This window comes from Tribolium madens, unplaced genomic scaffold (genome assembly GCF_015345945.1).
Source record: "Tribolium madens isolate multiple individuals breed KSU strain unplaced genomic scaffold, Tmad_KSU_1.1 Scaffold_7;HRSCAF=85;Tcas5.2_LG10, whole genome shotgun sequence".
Classification (NCBI taxonomy): domain Eukaryota; kingdom Metazoa; phylum Arthropoda; class Insecta; order Coleoptera; family Tenebrionidae; genus Tribolium; species Tribolium madens.
In genome coordinates, this window is record NW_025401050.1 from 2,352,207 (window position 1) to 2,372,581 (window position 20,375).

General features: G+C 34.9%; 2 protein-coding genes across 8 annotated transcripts in view; one reads left to right on the top strand and one right to left on the bottom strand.

Moving 5' to 3' along the window:
- LOC123010312 (WD repeat-containing protein 44) overlaps positions 1-10,827 on the bottom strand; it is a 12,387-nt gene extending 1,560 nt beyond the window's left edge. For 2 of the 3 annotated variants that reach the window (XM_044407107.1, XM_044407104.1), the window contains exons 1-7: positions 10,513-10,688; positions 10,224-10,344; positions 9,914-10,175; positions 9,609-9,859; positions 9,235-9,554; positions 5,117-6,172; positions 508-1,144 (exon numbers count right to left, since the gene is read on the bottom strand). In XM_044407107.1, the coding sequence (XP_044263042.1) occupies positions 508-1,144; positions 5,117-6,172; positions 9,235-9,554; positions 9,609-9,859; positions 9,914-10,175; positions 10,224-10,344; positions 10,513-10,580 (2,715 nt within the window). In that variant the 5' untranslated portion in view covers positions 10,581-10,688. The other variant, XM_044407105.1, reaches the window with a different exon arrangement.
- On the top strand, positions 10,359-20,375 carry LOC123010313 (fragile X mental retardation syndrome-related protein 1). Of its 5 annotated transcripts, none has more exons than XM_044407108.1 (14): positions 10,359-10,490; positions 13,449-13,562; positions 13,962-14,014; positions 14,067-14,217; positions 15,605-15,768; positions 15,827-16,063; positions 16,179-16,229; positions 16,447-16,594; positions 16,644-16,781; positions 16,830-16,973; positions 17,027-17,441; positions 18,899-19,093; positions 19,185-19,292; positions 19,443-20,375. In XM_044407108.1, the coding sequence occupies exons 1-14, from the start codon at positions 10,473-10,475 to the stop codon at positions 19,634-19,636; spliced, it is 2,130 nt and encodes a 709-aa protein (XP_044263043.1). In that variant the 5' UTR covers positions 10,359-10,472; the 3' UTR covers positions 19,637-20,375. The 5 variants fall into 5 exon arrangements, with proteins under 5 accessions (XP_044263043.1, XP_044263044.1, XP_044263046.1 ...); XM_044407109.1 differs by having other exon boundaries at positions 18,914-19,093; XM_044407111.1 differs by having other exon boundaries at positions 17,027-17,261; positions 18,914-19,093.

The following is a 20,375-nucleotide window of genomic DNA, read 5'->3' on the forward strand; positions in this document are numbered from 1 at the left end:
GTAATTTTTGAAAAAAAATTAAAAAAAAATGTTTTTTTAGTTTTAGACACTACCCTTATATTCTCTGTGTAGTGATTGGTTGCTGAGTTATCGGTGATTAAAGAGAAAAGGATCTTTATTTATTTAAAGTCAGATATCTTAGCGACAAATTGACGTAAAAAGAATATGAAACAAGCGTATTAAAAGTGAACGAACATGTTATCCGGTCTATGCATTGACTTAACTAAAAAAAATTCCGACGTCCATGGACCACAAACAAAAACAAGAAAATTTAGATTTTTTTCTCACAATATTACTTAGGTTGCGTGGTAACCGTAGCACAGAAAAAATTTTTGCAAAAGATCTCAAAACTAGAAACTTGAAGCTTATAATAGTTTTTTTTTTAAATCTAGATACAATTTTTAGATGAATTACAGTCTTTCAAAAGTCACCAAAAAATTTTGAAAAAATTTTTGTTCCTTTAATTTTTTGGAGTAGTGAATTTTGGTGTTTCATTATTCAACTTACTTTATCGTTAGATTCCGCTTCTTCCGATTTGCAACTCTCTTCGATCATCTTGATGATCCCTTCGGGATTTGGTGCGAAAATGGCACACGTCACAACGGCATTATGAGCCTTGATGGCCTCCCAAAAATCGTTCCGATCCCTCCTCACCGACGAAAATTTCGCATAGTCGTGGTTAGTCTTCCAAATGTATATATCCCTATTTTCCGACCCACTCACTATATATTTGCCATCGTGGCTAAAACTCGCCTTAATCTGACTACTCATATTTACATATCCTTTGTATTTGCACGAGACGTTCAAGTCTCTCAAGTCGTACAACCGAATTCGACTATCATTCGAAGTGACCAAAATTTTATCCTCTCCAGGCATTGGTTCTATGCCGCTGATTTTGCGGCCGGTGGCGTTTCTACCACGGGAAGATCTGACATGGATTTGGGTATGATATTTCAATTGATCGGTGATATAAAAAATGCAACGGCCATCGTAAGTACCCACAACGGCAAATTTACCGTTCTGGCAGAAATTTGCCGCGGTTATTAGTTTCGGGTTGCCTTCGACTTCGTTCCAAACGGCTACTTTCTTGTCAGGGATGTTCCATAGGCGCAGTTTGCCGTCTAGGGAACCGCTCAAGAAGTATCTGAGGAAAGAATTGTTTTCCAAAATGCTTTCACAATTTACTAATTAAAAAAAAAAAAAAATACAGTCGCGGATAAAATCTGTTGAGGTTCTCTGGCTTTAAAACGTACTTGTTGAAATATTTAAAAATTTTCTGCGATATTTAACCTCAAATTTTGTTCCAACTAGAAGTTCAAAGCAGTACGATTTTCAAAAATGTGACATTTGCTACCGTTTTTTTCATCAACAAAATTACTTCAGATGGACACAATCTGTCATTTTTTGAGTTCTTTTTAAAATGGAGTTGAAATAGACGACAGATATAAGAATGACTTTATTATTTGTTTTAGCAAAATCGATTTAAGCGAGTTTCTGGCTCATTTATTGATGTTTTCCTAATTAAACGGATATTTGGATCGAATTTTCACTCAATAGGACAAAACCTGTAAATTTCCATTATCATTTTCGATTACTTTTCCAACTAAATGTTAGAATAAAGACTGTTTTTTCTTTAAATGAAAATTACCAAGTCAAAATTTTGGTGAAAAAATTGGTACCAACTTGTCTTCACAGTCACAAATTTTCTTTGCTATTTGTTTTTGTCCCTAGAAATTTTGTTAAAAAATCTGGTGTAAACATCACACGACTTTCCTTATCCTACTTATTTGGAAAACATCCTAATAACGATAAACATTTAGTGTAACCTTAGCGTTAGTGCCATCGGCCGGATTATACGCGAAATAGATCATAGTTATCGCGGGTTCGAGTCTGGGGTGCAGTTTTTTTTAGTTCGGTACCTACCCATTATTATTATTATTTTATAACATTTTACTGTTTAATAAAGTTTATTCATGATTCTCAATAATTTGTGTCCCCATATTGTATCTACAACCGTATAATTTTGAGGGCCGCTTTACGACCGACTTTTGGTTTTTGCGGCCGAATGGTGTGACCGATTTTTACCAATTGTTTCGTGCTACGTCCCCTTGCTACAAGTAACTTACATGCCAACTTTCAAGTTTCCAGCTCTTATCGTTCGGATATGCTGTTTACAGACAGACACACACACACACACATACACACAATTTTTTGCTAAAAATTGCGTCTACATTTTAACGAGCCCTTTTTCTACCTTCCTGCTTGCGAACTATTCGTTTCCAAATTTCTAAAACTGTTAGCGGTACCGAATTTGTTCCTTTTTTGGTGTTTCGTCTCTAAATTTTCGTAGACGATTTTTTGTATTGACGTTTAATGACATTGTTTTCAAATTGAAACTTCCATTTCTTTTATTAAAATTACCATGAATGAATTTACCAGTGGTGCTAACATTAAGACTGTTTGGCATTTCCATTAAAAAAAAAACAGACTTTAGTTATTTTTGGCCTTGACAACTGTAACTGACATTTAACACATTTTTGACAGCTGCGTATCTAATTTTTTGTACTCATTGCTTGGATACAGAATTCTTCTATTTATTCTCGATGTTCCAGCACTGGCGTGTTTTTTACTTTGCAACAAGAACTAGGGGAAATCGCGTTGTACAGGGTGCTGCATTTTGGATGTCCGAATAGGGAATCTCTGAAACTATAAGGTTTAGCCAAAAACGAGTGATACATTCTGGGGCTCATTTTTTGAGAAAATAATATTGGTGAAAACCGCATCCCTCTATCGTCTTTTGTTTTCGACTTATAGACAAAAATTGACATTTTAGCGAAATCTAAAAAAATTCATATCTTTGTTATTATAGAAGATACAGATTTGAAACAAATACAGGCACTTTTTCACGTAGAATTTAATAATGTTGTTAACAATTTTTTTCAGTTATTTGTTTAGACGTAATAAGATAAACTTGTAATTTTTTAAATGGAAATCATAGATGGCTATGTAATTTTTAAAAAGCTTGTTTTTTTCTTATCTAAAAAATATATATTTGTAACAGATTGTTATGATACATTTTTAGGAAAAAATTATCTTTGATTTTGTTCGCAGATGGTCATGAAAAAATGTTGCATCATCAATTAGAAGGATTTAAACTATATTATTCAACAAATGTCACTAATGAAAGAGTTTTCTAAACACTAAGTAACAAAAAAAATGCAAAATAATTCGTAAATCAAATTATTGGCGACTAATAACATTTCTTTGTTTTTAAATAAGCTAACATTACCATTGCAACTTCTAGTGATCAATAGAGTGTTGTTAAAAAAAGCCGCTTTAATTCTTCAATAAAATATATTTTATATGACACAAAAATGACGATATGGCTATTCAAATACCCAAATTCCGTCTAAGTGGAACGTTTTCCTACCTCCATTAGACCATCAAAAAATGTTTTTCTAATTGTCTTGACTGTGGACACATTTGTTTTTCCTATTTTTGGATTTTTTAAAAATATGTAATAATTTTGTTCTGAGGCGCTCGCATTTATTTGTTCAATACTTCTAACGTATTGTATTTTTTAAATTTTTATAATTTTACCTATTTTTTCATCTATTTCACAGTTCACAAAACTCTGATTGATTATTATTTACACATTTGGAGTGAAATAGTTTTTCCATGACCAACTATTATCAAACAAAATATGTATTTTATTTTTTAAGTATAATTATAAACAATATTCTGTTACAAATATATATTTTTTATATCAGAAAAAAATAAGCTTTTTAAAATTGCCATACTCGCCTATGATTTCCATTTAAAAAAATACAAGTTTATCTTATTACGGCTAAACAAATAACTGAAAAACATAGTTAACTACATTATTAAATTCCTCGTGTATTAAAGTGCCTGTGTAATGTCTTTATTTCAAATACGTATGTAGTATAATAACGAAGATATGAATTTTTTTAGATTTCGCCAAAATGTCATCTTTTGTCTGTAAGTCGAAAACAAAAGACGATAGCGAGATGCTGTTTTGACCACTATTACATTCTCAAAAAATGAGCCTCAGAATGTATTTCTCGTTTTTGGCTTATCCTCTTAGTTTCGGACATCCAAAATGCAGCACCCTGTACGGTTGGTATTATGGCACGTTTTTCCATACCTTGATCGGCTTTTTTAATTTCTGGCGGCATCAAAATTTCGTCAGAACCCATTTTCGTAGAAATATACTTACAAAATTACAAAAGAAAATGGCGCTAGTGTTAAAATTTTGTTTGCATAAAACCATAGTAACGGACAGGGCTACCAACTCACCAAATATTATATGACTAAATACGGTTAAATTATCTTTTTTTAAATAATTTTGAGTTATTCGTTACAAAAAACCTTGAACCCAACTCTTTCGGAATAGTATATTAAAGTACCAGTTGCAGAAGGTATCTATGCAAGCACAAGTTTGAAATTCCGAAACGAGCCGCGTAGCGGCGAGTTGAGGAACAAATGAGAGCTTGAAGAACCTTCTGCAACAAGTGCATTATACTATGGAAATGAATTGTGAAGAAAGTCCGTCACTAAAATTAAATTAACGCCAACGACTTATTCCAGCACTCAAATGACGTCATTTGAGTGCTGGAATAGACTTATTGCCTTTTTTTAATTTAAAAATGATATAAAGCGGCAAAATAGAAAAAAATAGTATAAAGCACTTGTTGCAGAAGGTTCTTCAAGCACTCATTTCAAATTTGTGCTTGAATAGATACCTTCTGCAACTTGTACTTTAATATACTATTCCCGCAATCGCATTAAATGCAAAAAAAAAACAAGTGCTCATGCGGGAAAATTGTCTTTCCGAATCTGAACATTTTCATGCAGGACGTGAAACATAACCTCACTTTCTTCCTTTCTTGGGAACAATGATAGAAGTTTTGAAAAGACTGTTTTCTGCAAACTTCAGAGCCAGTACAATTTGCTATCTACAACCAACATTGCACAAGATCTCAAAAACTATTTAAGAAATTAATCTCGCTATAGATATACATATAAGTGAGAGAGAAACCGTTCAACCTCGGAATTCCAAATTATTATTTTTGTGTTACTTGGTCACAAAACCCACCTGTCATCCCTCGGATGAAACACAATCGCCGTAACAAAATCAATATGTTGAAAACAACACAAACATTCCTTCCTCGAAATATGCCACAACCTAACCGTCTTATCCATCGAACTTGATAGTATAAAATAATTCTTCGACCATGAGACATCCAACAAGTCACTTGTATGCCCTGTATATGTACAAAACGGCTTCGGCATAAACATCATCTTGCCACACTCCTCCGAATTCATTGCTTCCAAAACCGCCAAATTACTATTTTCGCTCGAATGATGCGAAACTAGCGACTCTTGTGACGGCGTTGGTGACACTTTCTCAGCGTTATATTTCGTCCGCATGTCTTGGAAGAAGGGAAAAGCGTCGCGAACAATCCAAATCCGCAACACTTTATCTTGGCCGGCTGTGGCAAGTAGACGACCACAACAGGAGAATTTCATACACCAGATGGGGCCCTCGTGTTCGTCTTTGAGCTCTTGGACATGCTCGACTTTCTCGAACTCGTAGGGGCCCTTATGCGAATTGGAAGCTTTGAGTTTGATTGTTTGCTCACCAGGGTTGACAACATCGACTATATCAATAGTGTCCTCCTTGTGTCTCGCATGGGAAACTTCCTGCGCTATACTTTTGGCTTTATGCATTGTTTTCTTCATCGCAGTACCGACGAATTTCTTCAACATGGCTGTCTTCTTCCTCATTCGACTCACATCTTCATTATCGTCAACGATCGGGATTTCAATCTTCTTCTCTTCACTTTCTTCATCCGATTCTTTCTGTTTTTCCATACTCGAACTACTCACATATTCGGATGTTAATCGCATTATGTGTAATGATAAAGGGTTGATGCATTGGGGTAACTTGTCCTCGGCTACGCTCAAAGGGACTCTCTCACCGGTATCTAGATTGAGCACAGTCACTTGTTCCAAAATCTCGAAATCGGATAATTGTTTTCCAGAGTCGGTGTGAGTCCTAACTTTCAAATTCGCATCTTTTAACATATTCTCATCACCGGCGGACTTGCGACGTTCTTTTGTACTCCGATTGTGCGACTGGTGAGTCCCTCTACACAACATTAAAAAAAAAACTAGTTTTAACTGTTAAGTTCGGATTTTGGATACCTAAAGACTAGGATACGACATAGATAGTTTCGTTTAGTGAGACCAGATAGCGCAGTTCCTTTCCCGTTTAAGTTTTAAGAGCAATGAAATAAAAAAAAATGGTTGTATTTACATAACGGTGAAAAAAACGCAAATAAAAAAATATAGACAGAGCATTAAATTCTCAGTAATAAGAGAGAAAAGTAATGCACAAATTTTATTGAAAACTATACAGGGTGCGCCAGAACTCGCGCTCCAAAGAAAAATGCCATATAAGGTAAGGTACCAGAAACATGTAAAAACTGTTAAAAAAATGTTATCTATAAAAATTACAAAGTTATGAGGGTTTAACTTTTGCACTTTGACTCTATTTATTTCTGTTAGAAAAATAATTTTCCAAGTTTTTTTGCTATAGGCTATTAAAAGAGGAAACAAAGAAGCTGTATCCTAAATTGGAATTCTGTTCAATGTTATTTGTGGCTTTTATTAGCAAAATTTTTGTACCTTTACTAAATAATTGTAAAAAAACATATACAAGATCATCAGTATCATTAAATATACATAAAAAACTGTCAAATGGCAAAAAACAAATGTCAAAATTTTTTGACAGATTATATCTATTTAATGATACTGATGATCTTGTTTATGTTTAGAGTCAAAGTTCAAACTTTAAACCCTTATAACTTTGAAATTTTTATAGATAAAATTTTTTTAACATTTTTTTCACGTTCCTAGTATGTTACCTTACTTGAAAATTTTCTCTCGGGCGCGAGTTTTGGCGCACTCTGTATATTAAATTGTGATTATAATAAACAAGCTTGCTCAAATTATCAAATTACAAATACATAAATTTATGTAAGAAATGTATTTTGCAAGTATGCAGTATGTTCCCGGATTGAGTTTACAAGAGGAAAAAAAATACCTTTGATTTTAGGCCAAAACTGCAAAGGAAAAATATTTTTAGCTTGACTTGACTTTTAAGGTTCTTTATCTGCAGCTTTCAAAAATCAAGTTTTAAATGCCAGATTTTTCTATCATTTATTTCTATCAAGTTATTTCTTTGTAATCAAAATTTTGAACTTAATAATACATTTTATAATAGCCAGTCAAAAGGAAACAAATTTTTACCTTTGATTTTAAGCCAAACACGCAAAGGAAGTACTTTTTTTTCTGTAGATGTTAAACTATTTCTTTAAAAACTCTTTTGAGTAGATAAAGTAACACTTTAACAGCAAGGGTTGTTTTTGCTTTATCTGAAACGAGCAAATCTGTAATTAAAACTTCATTATTCTGATTCAGTGGAAAGAAAAGTTAATTTCTTTCTTAATTTTGGACTTGTAATTATAATCTTTCTTTGCTTTTCAAATCTCATCACATTGGCGATTTTATTTTTTTGACAACGATGTCACTTTGACAATTAATTAATTAATTGAATAATGATTATTTTTGTTAAAAATGATGTTTTTTTGAAGCTGTTTTTTTGACTTGTCATTTATTAAAAAATTTTTTTTACAAACATTTTTGTTATTTAACTTGCGTTAACTCACTTGTCAAATCGACAGAAAAATAAAACGCCAATGTGGGATTTAAAACGCAGAGAAAAAATTACACTAGTTTACACGATTTTAATGCCTTAGCAGAAAGTTAATTTCTTATAGATTTTGAGGCACTGAGTTAAAAAAACTATTTAAAAAAGTCCACCACGTTAAGTTTAAGAAATATGTAATTAACAAAAATACAAAAACCGACAAAAAACATATTAAAAGTGAGTTATTTTACTTGGTTTTATTATACTTTTTGGATTAGTTTTCTTTATAACAATCCAAGAGTAATCTACTAACATATTTTCATCCCGAAAACCTTCGTGTCGATCTTTGAAAACCCTTCAGATCTTGATGAAAACGCTGTTTGTCACTCATGCTCCCTAAATTTTTATAAAAGAAGTCCAAATGTGAGTGAAATGTTTTTAAGACCTATTTAAACCCTTATAGTAATAATTTTGCAATAATTCAGCAACAATTTGAATTTAAATAAATTTTAAATCGGAGGCATTTGTGCAGAAAATAGGAAAATTATCGTCTGTAACAAAAAAAGTGTGACAGTAATAGAAAAATTTAACAATTATTTTTGTTTAATAAAAGGTAAGTTAACATAAAAATAATAATTCGATTAAAGGTCGTATTGTTTGTAGACTATAGTGTTATTAGTTATTAGAAGCTCAAAATCAAGAGAAAAATTAAATTTTCTTTCCACTGAGTGATAATAATGAACTTTTAAAATTACAGACTTACTGGTTTCGGGAAGCAATAAATGTTTTTCTTTTGCAGTGTTAGCGTAAAATAAAAAAATCCTTGAACATACTGTATAATATTAGTTACTACAAGTACAAGAAAAATAGAAAAAGAAAGAAAAAAAAATAGAAAGAAAAGAGAGAGTAAAATTTTCAAGAAAAAGTCCGCAAGAGATATCTCTAACTTCAATTGTTTAGCTCCTAAAGATGTTCAAAGACGCTCAAGTGACGGATACGTGTCATTTTACCGGTGATCAAGAGACAAAAAATTAATTTAAACCTAAACGGTTGAACATAGAGATATGGTCTCACGGACTGTTTACTAGAAAATTTTATTCTCTACAACTTTCTTTCTTACATTTTTCTTGTATCTTCAACCGTATTCGCAGCATTTTGAAAAACATGAAACGGCGCAAAAATTTTAAATATTTTTTTCTCATATTTCTTGTGAAAAATTTAGTCGTTCGTTTTTCACAGCTTATTAAGAATGTAAAGCTCAACATTTTTCCATTTTTTTCTTAGCAATTAGTAGACTGGTTGAATTTAAATTAATTTAAAAAGATTTGAAACTGAGACGGTAAAACGATCTAAGCGCCCTCACTTTTACTCCGCCGTACTACTTTTTTCGTCTCCGTAGTTCTGATAAAAGTGGCCTGTGACTTTAAAATTAATTGACAACACTGATAGTACTTAAAGTCATAGGCCACTTTGCTTGGAGCAAAAATGTAAATAGATACCTGTGAGGTCCCAGACTATAGTGTCCCACACTTGACCTCGTGGACGATCCTCTCGGACTCGCCCCTTGGGCCACTTCAGCCTTGACCTTTCCCACATCCCCGGCCTTTAAACTATCATTATCTTGGGGTTTGACCACAAATTGACCCTTCAAGGCCTGCTTGATATCCAACGAATGCCCTGACCGTAGCGTCGAACTCTTTGATTCGCTTTCAGAAGGTAACCGATCGAGCGAATGTTCAAATTCGCGAGTCAAAGACTCGATGGTGCTTGCAGGACTAGCCAGATCAGAGGATTCGAAAGTCGCACTCGATGCAGATTTCTGCAATACCGACTTGTTAGTATGTAATTAGCGAAAAAAAGAAGAGTTTGTTACTTTGATTTGGAGAGCTGCTTTATTTTTCTTTTTGCGGCGTGGGGGCGCTACTGGTGCCGTATTTTGATCGTGCGATGAAGGGGCTTTTGTGCTTGCGATTACGTCTGGTTCTTGGAGAGGAAGACTGGACTTTTCGGAAGTTAGTGTTGCGTTACTGGGGTATTGGGATATGCCTTTCGAGCTGGGGGTGGAGCCCGAGTCAAGGGAGCTAGACGAGAGGGCCGATACGGAAACGGCCTTACGACCGCTTTCTGTCATTAAATCAAAAACAAAATAGAGAAATAAAAGCAAAACAAAAGTATTACCGCCTTCCGCAATCCCTCCCAAAATTCGAGTCAGCCTCCCCAAAGAGTTGATACTCTGCAAACTGACAGTATCCTGCTCTATGATCCTGAAAGGATGGGAGGTTTTATTGGAGGCGGCAAAAACCCCCTCCACTGATGATGTTTGGCTGTTGGGGGGCGTTACATTGCTTGTTTGACAATCCTCATCATCATGTTGCAGTTTCTGTCTTAATTCTTTAAATTTGCGACGCCCTGCAAGCGGTGTTCTCTTCTGGGGTTCAATCTACAAACACCATATGTTTTTTGAGGTTATGTAACACACTTCACTTACAAAAACAATCTCGTTGACTGATTGGAGCTGTCTTTCATCTTGACCTGGGGGCACCGTTGAGACATTAGGTTCCGAATTCGCCCTATGTGTGAGACTTTCCTTGGAGCTTTTGCGATTTTTTCTGTAAAATTTCCAGATACTTAAATATCAAGTGGGCAATAGCATCTGTCAAGAGGCATGTGTTTCAATTGTTTTTTGTTGTCGTGAAGTGTAAATAAAGTGGTGTTGTGGTGGTTCAAAAGTGGAGAAATGAAAGTCTTCCTGGAGGTAAAAAGTGTTTGAGGCGTACCTTGGACCATGACTAGGTGTTAGGTCTTCGGCGTCATAGAATTCCTCCGAGTCGCTGCTGCTGGACATTGTCTCATGAACAACACGTCATTTCGGGGCGTTGTCACGGGGGGCACTCGCTGCTTTCGGCGCCCTACAAATCCAATGACAACGTTTACTTTTAAAGATAAATGTGATTACGCACAGCGCCGCTGGAGCTGTCAATTTGACGAACTAGTCATGGTCACGTTGAGGTGCCAGGGCAGTGGCGGCGCAACGGGGCTGTGGTAGAGACTGCTCAAAATTCCTCTCCGAGACTAGAAACTTTCATAAAATTACGACAAAATGACTCGGTTTTCTGATTGGTTCAGAAATATGACGTGGTTGCTAGATGCACGAATCACAAAGCAGATAAATTTCAAATCTTGCACTGACTTTTAACTGTTTTAAGAGCTATAATATGTATTCAACTATATTTGTATTTTTTTTTGTTAAATTTTAAAGTACATAATATGGGCGCGTATACAAAGTGTTTCAGAACTCCCGTCCCGAGAAAAATGCCAAGTAAGAAAAGACACCAGAAACACAGATTAGCAGCTAATCTGTACCAGAAACATGAAAAAAAAAAGTACCTATATTAAAGAACAAATTTTATAAGGGTTGATCTGGAGCACGAATCCCAAGTTAGAAAACGAGCCGTAGGCGAGTTTTCTATAGAATGAGTGCGCCAATGCCATTATAAAACGAGTATTTTATGCTATTTTTTCTAATTTGCGCCCCCTTTTTTCTTATTTTAATTAAAAAAAATATTTTTTTGCCGTCTAGAGAATTTTGTCTTAGTTGGTATCGGTTGGTAACACTCGGCGCCCACCTGATTTTTTGAATCATTTCTGCCGTCTGTCATTAAAAATAAAATTTACAAATTACATATTAGTTAATAGTGTTACAACATAATAATAATAAAGAAAATATGAGCCAACAGAATTTAGTTTACACTCTGCCCGAAATTCGCGAAATTGCCGAAGCAACAACGCAAAATTTGTTGCTTGACAAGTTAGAAGCGGCATACAAAACTAAATAACCCTAAATTCATTAAAGTACAGTGTGCTTTTATAGATAGCCAAAAACGACTCCTACTTAGAAACGTTATTATAAACGCAAATTAGAAAAAAATAAATTTCGAAATTATGGAGGGTTAAATTTAGCACTTTGACCCTATTTATTTCAGTTTTTGCACCTTTATTGAATAATTATGAAAAAACACATACAAGACTTATCAGCAACATTAAATAGACATAAAAAAACAAATGTAAAAAAATGTCAAAATTTTTTGACAGATAGTTAAACATTTTTCCATGTTTCTTATATTATTTCTTCTTATTAGTTGTTATTTGGCATTTTTCTCTGGGGCGCCAATTCTGCTGAAATATTCTGTCGGTTGTAAGACCACATGAGTTACCATAGAGTGACGTCGCTATGACACTCGACATTGAATGATATATGGAGTACGAACTAGTAGTAGTAGTTTAAATATTTGCGAAAATATTTTATTTACAATATTTTGATAAATTTAACAGTTTAAAGGATGAAATGTGACAATTTTGATAAATAATGAATATTCACATTTTTTTTCTATTTAAGTATAGCTCATTTCCCAAACAAAAATAGTAAAAAAAATAATTATTAAAAAGACCAACAATATATTCTGTGATTAGAAAATACAAATAACTTAAAAAAAAAACATTGTTTTTATAAACCCTATATTTATTAAACTGAATTCAGTTAAATAATTGAATTAATTAAGCAATGTTTTAATTTTTTTTTGTTTATACAGGGTGATTTATCTCAGCTCCGGTCTTTTGTAGCTCAGTTATTAATTAAGTGGGAATTTGTAGACTTTATTTATATTCTAGAGCGCATTTCAGGAAAATATTTTTGATTATAAGATAAAAAATAGGTTGTTCTATTTAAATTATTATTATTAAAGTTATTTAACTTTTAAGAAACTTCGAAATTTTTTTAACTTTTCGACGAATACATTTATTTAAAAAAATGTTATAGTCTTCAAATTCGTACTTTCCTCTTTATAGTAGTAAAAATTTTTTTTTAGCTGTTTTAACTTTTTGTGTAATAAATTTTTAAAAAGAGGATGTTTTTGGCAAAAAAAACAACTTAATTCAAAAACTAAGCAAAATTGACCAATAGAAGTTTAGCTTAAAAACATTGAAATTAAAAGCTACATTTAAAAATGCCAAGAAACATATGGTGTTTCATTAAAAAAAACATAAGTTTGTATGGTATCTTATTTTTGGGCCACCCTGTATAATCAATAATATTTTTCTGAAATGTGTTCTAGAATATAAATAAAGTCTACAAAATATCAAAATTCCCGCCTAAATAATAACTGAGCTACAGAAGACCGGAGCTGAGACGAATCACCCTGTATATTTTTTATAGTTTTTGTTCTTATAAAGTCTGATTTCAGCCACCATATAACCTAAAATTTTAGTACTTATGACGATGTTCTTTTATAACTATTCTCCAAATTAATTAAAAATAACAGATTTTTTTCTTTGTTTTTATTTCCTATAGTTTAGTCCTAAGTTTTTTAGTACTTATGATAATTTTCTTTTATTTTGAAACTGTAAAATTTTACAAATTAATTAAAAATAACAGATTCTTATTTTCTATAGTTAATATCGACTTTATAAAAAGTTCGTTTGCTGTAACTTAGTCTTTGGCGTAAAAGCTAATGGACAAACTTTCCACTTGGTGGTTTGTTACTATTTTTGTTCGTGGAATGAACTATAGTTACGAAAAATTTGGCCACTATGTTTACTATTTTTTTTAGTTTGCTCCCTTATTGGTGTCTCTTGCGCCGCCACTGCTCTCTCCGATTTTCGACCAATCAAATTTCGCCGTTTCGTATCTGTCACTTAATAAATTTCTTTTTGTTAGAGTGGCAGCAGTGCGACTCCCTCTCGGCTCAAGGCTGTTTCCTCACCCAAGAACAAAACCAACATGGAGGACCTGGCAGTGGAAGTATGCGGCGAAAATGGGGCCCTTTATAAGGTCTGTACCACACAAAGTATGCTTTTGCCATCCCATCATTGCGTTCCCGTCCATTGTCCATGTGTCGATGCTTGTGCACGAGCCTCCGCCACCTGCTTATGCCTCATACTTCTCGAGAAAAATCCCGAAATCTTGGAGTTGCAAACGCGGTTCTTTTGACGCCATGACCATCTGACAGGGCGTGAATTTTCCATGTGTAGCGATTTTTCATTTATATCGTGATTTTCCCTTTTCCATCGATCGATTCGTCCGGATTTCATGAGATTTTCCTCAAGGAAAATAGCAGGAATCACGCGTTTCGAGGCAAGGTTATGTTCGAATTTGTGTATGAGCTAGTATCATGTTACCAGTGGTGGTGGTTGAGAATTTCTGTGAATTAAAATGGGCGTTTTTTTGCAGGGGTACGTCGTTGATGTGTTTGAAGACTCCGTTCTTATACATTTTGAGGATGAGTAAGTAAAATTTCTCATTTTTTTACTTAAAATTAAACGAGATTTCAATTAGGTGGCAACCGGATTCAAAATTTCCCTTTTCTCAAGTTCGTCTGCCTCCAAAACCTGACCCAAAGGTCGAGTTTACTGAAAATATGGAGGTTGAAGTATACTCCAGAGCTAATCATCAAGAGGCTTATGGGTGGTGGAAGTCTAGAATTAAGGTGAGAAAGAAGATACGGTTGTGTAAGCACTTTTTTCTTCTTCTTTGTGATAATGTTATCTTCAGGTTTTTTTCTATTTATTTTGTTTGAATTGAGTAACAATTAGTGGTTTGTAATGACAAGCAAATTACTACACTGTCAAAAGCCTTATCTAGCCAATTGCTTTTGAGAATTTCGATCACGTGATGCGGAAAAAATGCTAGATTTTAAGTTTGACAACTGAAAAATCTGAAATTAAGTTTCGTAAAAATAAATTGATAAGTTTCATTTGTCGCTCATCTTTTTTAAAGAAAACAGGAAAAATTGTTTGTAGCTTATTTTTTACGTAACGTTTTATTTTCTTAATTGGATACGCTTTTCACTTTTTCTCTCACCGATATTTAAAGATTTTTCACATTCAAGTAAAATTCATATTAGAATGTAACAGAAATTGTAAAAAATGTCGGTCAAAAGTTACAGATCGTCTAATTTTACACATTACATATTAGTTAAAGTTTATTTATAGAAAAAGGACACATCGCATGACTCGTCGAATTTGGAATTTAATTACGTACTTTGAACTTTTCTATAACTATTTTTTACGTGTTTGTTGTATTTGTTATTTGTTCTTCTTTTTTTGGGTCGATTATTATAATCAGAAAGTAATTGAAAAAAAAATCTCTTTTATTATCAAACCGTTGATTTCAGTGCTCAAATAGACATTAAAACACTAGTTTTGAGTACAGAATTTTATAAATTGATTTTTACATTTTTTTTACATAAACATTAGTTTTTATTGTACTGCATTGCTACCAGTAGTCACTAATTTTTTTATGATTTGGAGCATATGATGTTCAGTCAAATGATTATACGTAATTTTCCAAGTGGCTTTTATTGGCAAAATTTTTGTACCTTTACTAAATAATTGTAAAAAAAAACATAACAAGATCATCAGTATCATTAAATAGACAAAAAATATGAAATGTCAAAAAATAAATGTGAAAAATTTTCTAGAGATAGAATTTTTTAAACATTGTTTCCATGTTTCTGGTAGCTTATCTTCCTTGAATTTTTTTTCTGGGGCGCGAGTTCTGGCGCACATGTATACTTGGTATTATGCACAAAATGTTTAGAAAGTTAAATATTCCTAGAATTTAGTGGTTCTTATCGATTTTTTTAAGGTAATAATATATGAATACAGTTACTGGTAAGTTTGTTTAATGTATAATGTTTCCAAAGTAGGTTAAGACATTTTGGAAGGGTATTATTTATAGAAAATATGCATTATTTTTTTATACAATGGCACAGCGAGATACATTTGGTTATTTTTTCAATAATATAAAGTGTTTTATTTATTTATTTATATTTTCAATGCAATGAAGCCTCATTTTGCTCCCTTGTTTACCAGATGATGAAAGGCGACTTTTACGTGTTGGAATATGTCGGTTGGGAGACAACGTACACGGAAATAGTCAGCGACGATCGTCTTCGCGTCAAAAATTCTAATCCACCGATTGATAGTTCGATGTTTGTCAAATTCGAAATCGAAGTACCAGAAGACGTCCGCGAGTAGTAAGTTTAAACGAGAATTTTTATGTTGTGTCGTTAAATACATGATATTTTTTTGCAGTGCTAAAATAGAAAATGCACACAAGGAGTTTCAAAACGCTATCGGTGCTAGTCTGATTAGGTACGTTCCGGAAAAGGGTGTTCTTGTAGTGATATCGAGGAATGAGTCGAGTCGCAGATGCGCGCGTCTTGTGCAAGACATGCATTTTCGTAGTTTATCGCAAAAAGTGCTCTTATTGAAACGTACGGAGGAAGCGGCGAGGCAGTTGGAGAGTACGAAGTTGGCGACAATCGGCGGGTAAGCAAATTTTTTCTTCAAAAAAAAAAAACAAAACACTCGGTGAATTGCCTCCAATTCTTGAGCCAAAAGGACGTTTCTTGGTTGTTTATCTGACGATTTTTTTCTCTTTCAGCAAATATAAGCCCATGTACCAGCGAGTCTCAAATTACGAGACCATTTCAAGGTGAGACTTGAAAAACTTGAAAAAAAAGCATGTTTGTAGAATGTGCATTCCTCTTGGCTCTTATCAGAATTTTAGGGGCAATTTACCGGTTTTTATTTTTTGTTTTGATAGCATGTCGTTTTGTTTTGTACGAGGACAAGAGTAGAAAAAATTGTGCATGTCACTCGAGCCGAGGGGTTGTTATTTGTTCATATTGTAATGCGAATATTTCTTATAGGTTTTCCGATGAGTTCAACGTTAGGGAAGATCTGATGGGGTTAGCTATTGGGGCTCACGGTGCCAACATACAACAAGCAAGAAAAGTCGACGGTATTACGAACATAGAACTTGAAGAAAATTCTTGCACGTTTAAAATATATGGAGAGGTAAGAAATTACAGACCAAATAACTTGACTTGACTTTTTTTATTTTTAGACTGATGAGGCTGTGAAGAAAGCCCGATCGATGTTAGAATATAGTGAAGAATCTCTTCAAGTACCCCGGGCACTAGTAGGAAAAGTAATTGGGAAGAATGGCAGAATTATTCAAGAAATTGTTGACAAAAGCGGTGTGGTAGGTTAAATTTCATAGTTGTTGAACCGGTTTAACTGGTTATTCCAGGTCCGGGTTAAAATTGAAGGCGACAATGAGCCTCAACCGACGATTCCTCGCGAAGAAGGCCAAGTACCGTTTGTGTTTGTCGGTACAGTAGAGAGCATATCTAATGCGAAAGTTCTTCTCAAATATCATTTGGCACACCTCAAGGTACTTATTTTTTCGCGAATTGACATTTTTCATAATTTTTTTCTTATTGTTAGGAAGTGGAGCAGCTAAGACAGGAGAAACTCGAGATTGATCAACAACTGAGGAGCATCCACGGCAATGCACTTGGTTCCATGCAAAGTCTCTCGATGGGTCGACGAAACGACCGAGGCTACAATTCGGATATGGACGGAGGCGGACGTCCTGGTCGCGGTTCGATGCGTGGCCGCGGAGGCAGAGGCCGAGGAGGCGGCGGTCCCGGAGGACGACAGAACGACCGCTACAATTCCGGTACTAGTACGATCACTGATTATGTTAATAATGTGGATAAACGCAACACGGCCAACAAACCGATGGGAAACGGCAGAGGCGGTGGACGCGGGGGCGGCGGCGGTCATGCCAGCAGCAACGGGCGACCCCCAAGAGGGGGCGGCGGACCGCCGACGAACAATCGCGAACGACCCAACAAGGGTAGGTTGTCCATCGACTCGGCCGGTGGGGGCGACAGGGGGGAGAGGAAGTGATGGGGGCTGATGATGATACGCCCCATTATAAACACCGGAATGGCTTTATGCAGCACGTCCGGTTTTGTTGTTGTTTTCATTTTCTAATGTTGGTAATGAGGAAAATTTGATTTTTGAGGAACTATGAGTGTTGCATAAAGCCCTATAATTTCATATAAAAACAGTAAAAAAACGTAATGTTCAGGTGACTATAGACTGACCCGGCTGACGACAATTTTTAAACGATTTTTAAAACGACGATTATGCCACGAAATGACTTACCAACTTAAAAAATGAGAAATTTTTTGCTTAATTAACACACTGTCTATTTTTTTTATTTAGTTGAATAACCGCTTAATAACACACTAAACAATTTCAAAATTTATTGTGTAGTAACAAATGAATGGCATCTTTTTAATGTACATAATATTTTGTTTGGTTTCAAATTTTTGTCCCTAATTATGAATCATTGCATTAACAATACTTAATTTTCTCCCTGTCCCTCCCCGTTTTCGTTTTCTTCAGGATTTATTTTTTTAGTTTCCCTTACTTTAATGTTTACGCTGTATTATAGTACAGTAATGTAAATGTAATCATAAATATTGGATTTGTTGCTAGCGAGTATTGTCGCTATTGAAATGTGACTTAATTTCAAGGCTTTGTTGTGACGGTGGGTGCAGAAATGATTGGAAGAAAATCCGTGTAAGAGAAAGCCCGACAAACGTGTAATTTTTGTTGTTTTTCTTTTTGTTCGGTTGATATCTGCACCCTCCCGAATACGTATTGTCAATAAGATAATTAGATTGGTTACTTTAAATAACAGACAAAAGTGACTTAAGTCATATTTTGTTTGTTGTTTGAGCTGACCTAGAAGTTAGTAAACCCCCATGAGGCTTCTAAATATCTCGACAAAAAAATAACCTTGCTGGAAGGGTACGCAAAATCGATTTAGCCATGTGTAGACGAAAAGTGAGTAAGAAAACGCTATGAAACGCGGTTTGTGCTCACTGTGAGTTTGCTAACACACTACTTAAGGAATTTAAATACAAAAATTTGGGCAATAGTGACTGCCATGGCAAAAGACTGGCTCACTAAAAACTTGTGTCACGTATCTAATTAATTGTGAAGACTTTTTTAGAAATATAACTTGATTTAAAAAATGAAAATTTTGGTGTTTTATTGCATTTTTGTTTTTGTTATGAGTATGAGTACGGACTCGTACCCTTCCAGTAATAAGAAAGTCGAGCTGAATTCTTGTAGTTGTACTAACTTGCATGCGCATGCAAAAAGCTTGAAGGGTGTTTGAGTCTGTGCTCACTGAATATTTTTTCTCCTCCCTCCTGGCGTAGTAGTTGGTGATTTGTGTTAGTGGCGGTGTTTATCTGCGGTGCGAGTGTATATTCATGAATCTCGGTTTTGGTTTAGTGAAAATCTTTCTAGGATCGCGTCACCAGACGCCGGAAACAGCCGATGAGCGCGTCAGTGATCTGCCTCCGCGTCATTTCGGAGGTCCTAGAGGGCGTGGTAATCGCAGGGACAACCGCCGGGACGACAGACGTCGCACCACCGACGACGAGGAAACGGTTTTGGACAGTCAGGAGGTATCCAGTGTTGATCGAGGTAAGTCAACCAAAAGTTGAAGGTTTGTAACCGGTTTGAGGGGAGGGTGGAGGTTTAGTGTAGTAAAGATGACTCACTCGGGTTGTCTCAGAGTCTATATCGAGTGCGGAAGCGACTTGGTCAGGTGGTAGGAGTCAGAGGAGGCGTAGACGTCGCGGGAGACAACGGAGCCTCACACCGGTTACCAACGACACTTCAGGTAAATTGTGAGCGGTTTGGTTTAGTTAACCGAATCCAAATGTAACTAACTCAGCTTTTCTAACCCGTCGCAGCGTCATAAAGGTACAATTTTAATCTTGTAACTTATGGTTTTGGTACAACCGGTGGTTAAACCAATGCGTTGTTTCAGTGAATAACGGACAGGCGGGTCCAGCCGGTGGAACCGGAGACCACGTGATGCCGAACGACAGTCACATTGCCGATGGTGCAGCAAATCAGAAGCCACGAGGAGTTGACACGAAGAACCGATCTAATCGGCCGCCGCCAGCTCGCCGTAACGACCCCAAGCCTAAAGAGGCTTTGGTAAACGGCACTACTGCCTAGAGCCACCGTCATTTTGAAAGTGTGCGCATCATTAAACCGCAACCAGAGAGACGTTTTAGTTTCGATTTTTTTCCTTTTGATTTTCTTTTGAGAAAAAATTGATATTGTTGATGTTGTGTTGCATATCTTTTCCCGGTGTAGCAAAAATGTTAAAGTGGGCGGTCGTCTGCCCCATACTGGCCGATACCAGAGTGACTGTTTGGTTCTGTGAACCTCCTCAACATCCTCAACGTTAAGACTGATGTCTTAAGTGTTTAAGTGGTCGCAGCGGGTGAAGAGCTTAGTGCGATTATGGACAGAGTTGATTTATACTTACAACCTCCAAGAATTTTGTGACTACTTTTCTAATCTTTCATACATTTCATGTTTAGCGCACATAAATAATGCTCGAAATTTTAAAACTTTAGTCATTATTCTCTTTGAAACGTGTTGAGAATCTTCACTTTAAGTTTCAGTATATTTGTATTTATGTGTTATTTATTATTTTTTATTTTTTGTTTATAGTTTGTAAGATAAAGTGACCATTTGTACCTTCTACAAATAGTTTACAAGCCATTTTTCTTTTTTTTTCCTTTATTACTGTAATGATACATACAAATGTAATGTAAATAAAGCCTCCTAAATTAAAACTAGCTAATACAGTATTTGGTTAGGTGCTCTGTTTATGATTTGTTACAATGGTTTATCAGCTGTGTATTGGTATAACACATTTTTGCATTGAATAAAACATTCAATAAAA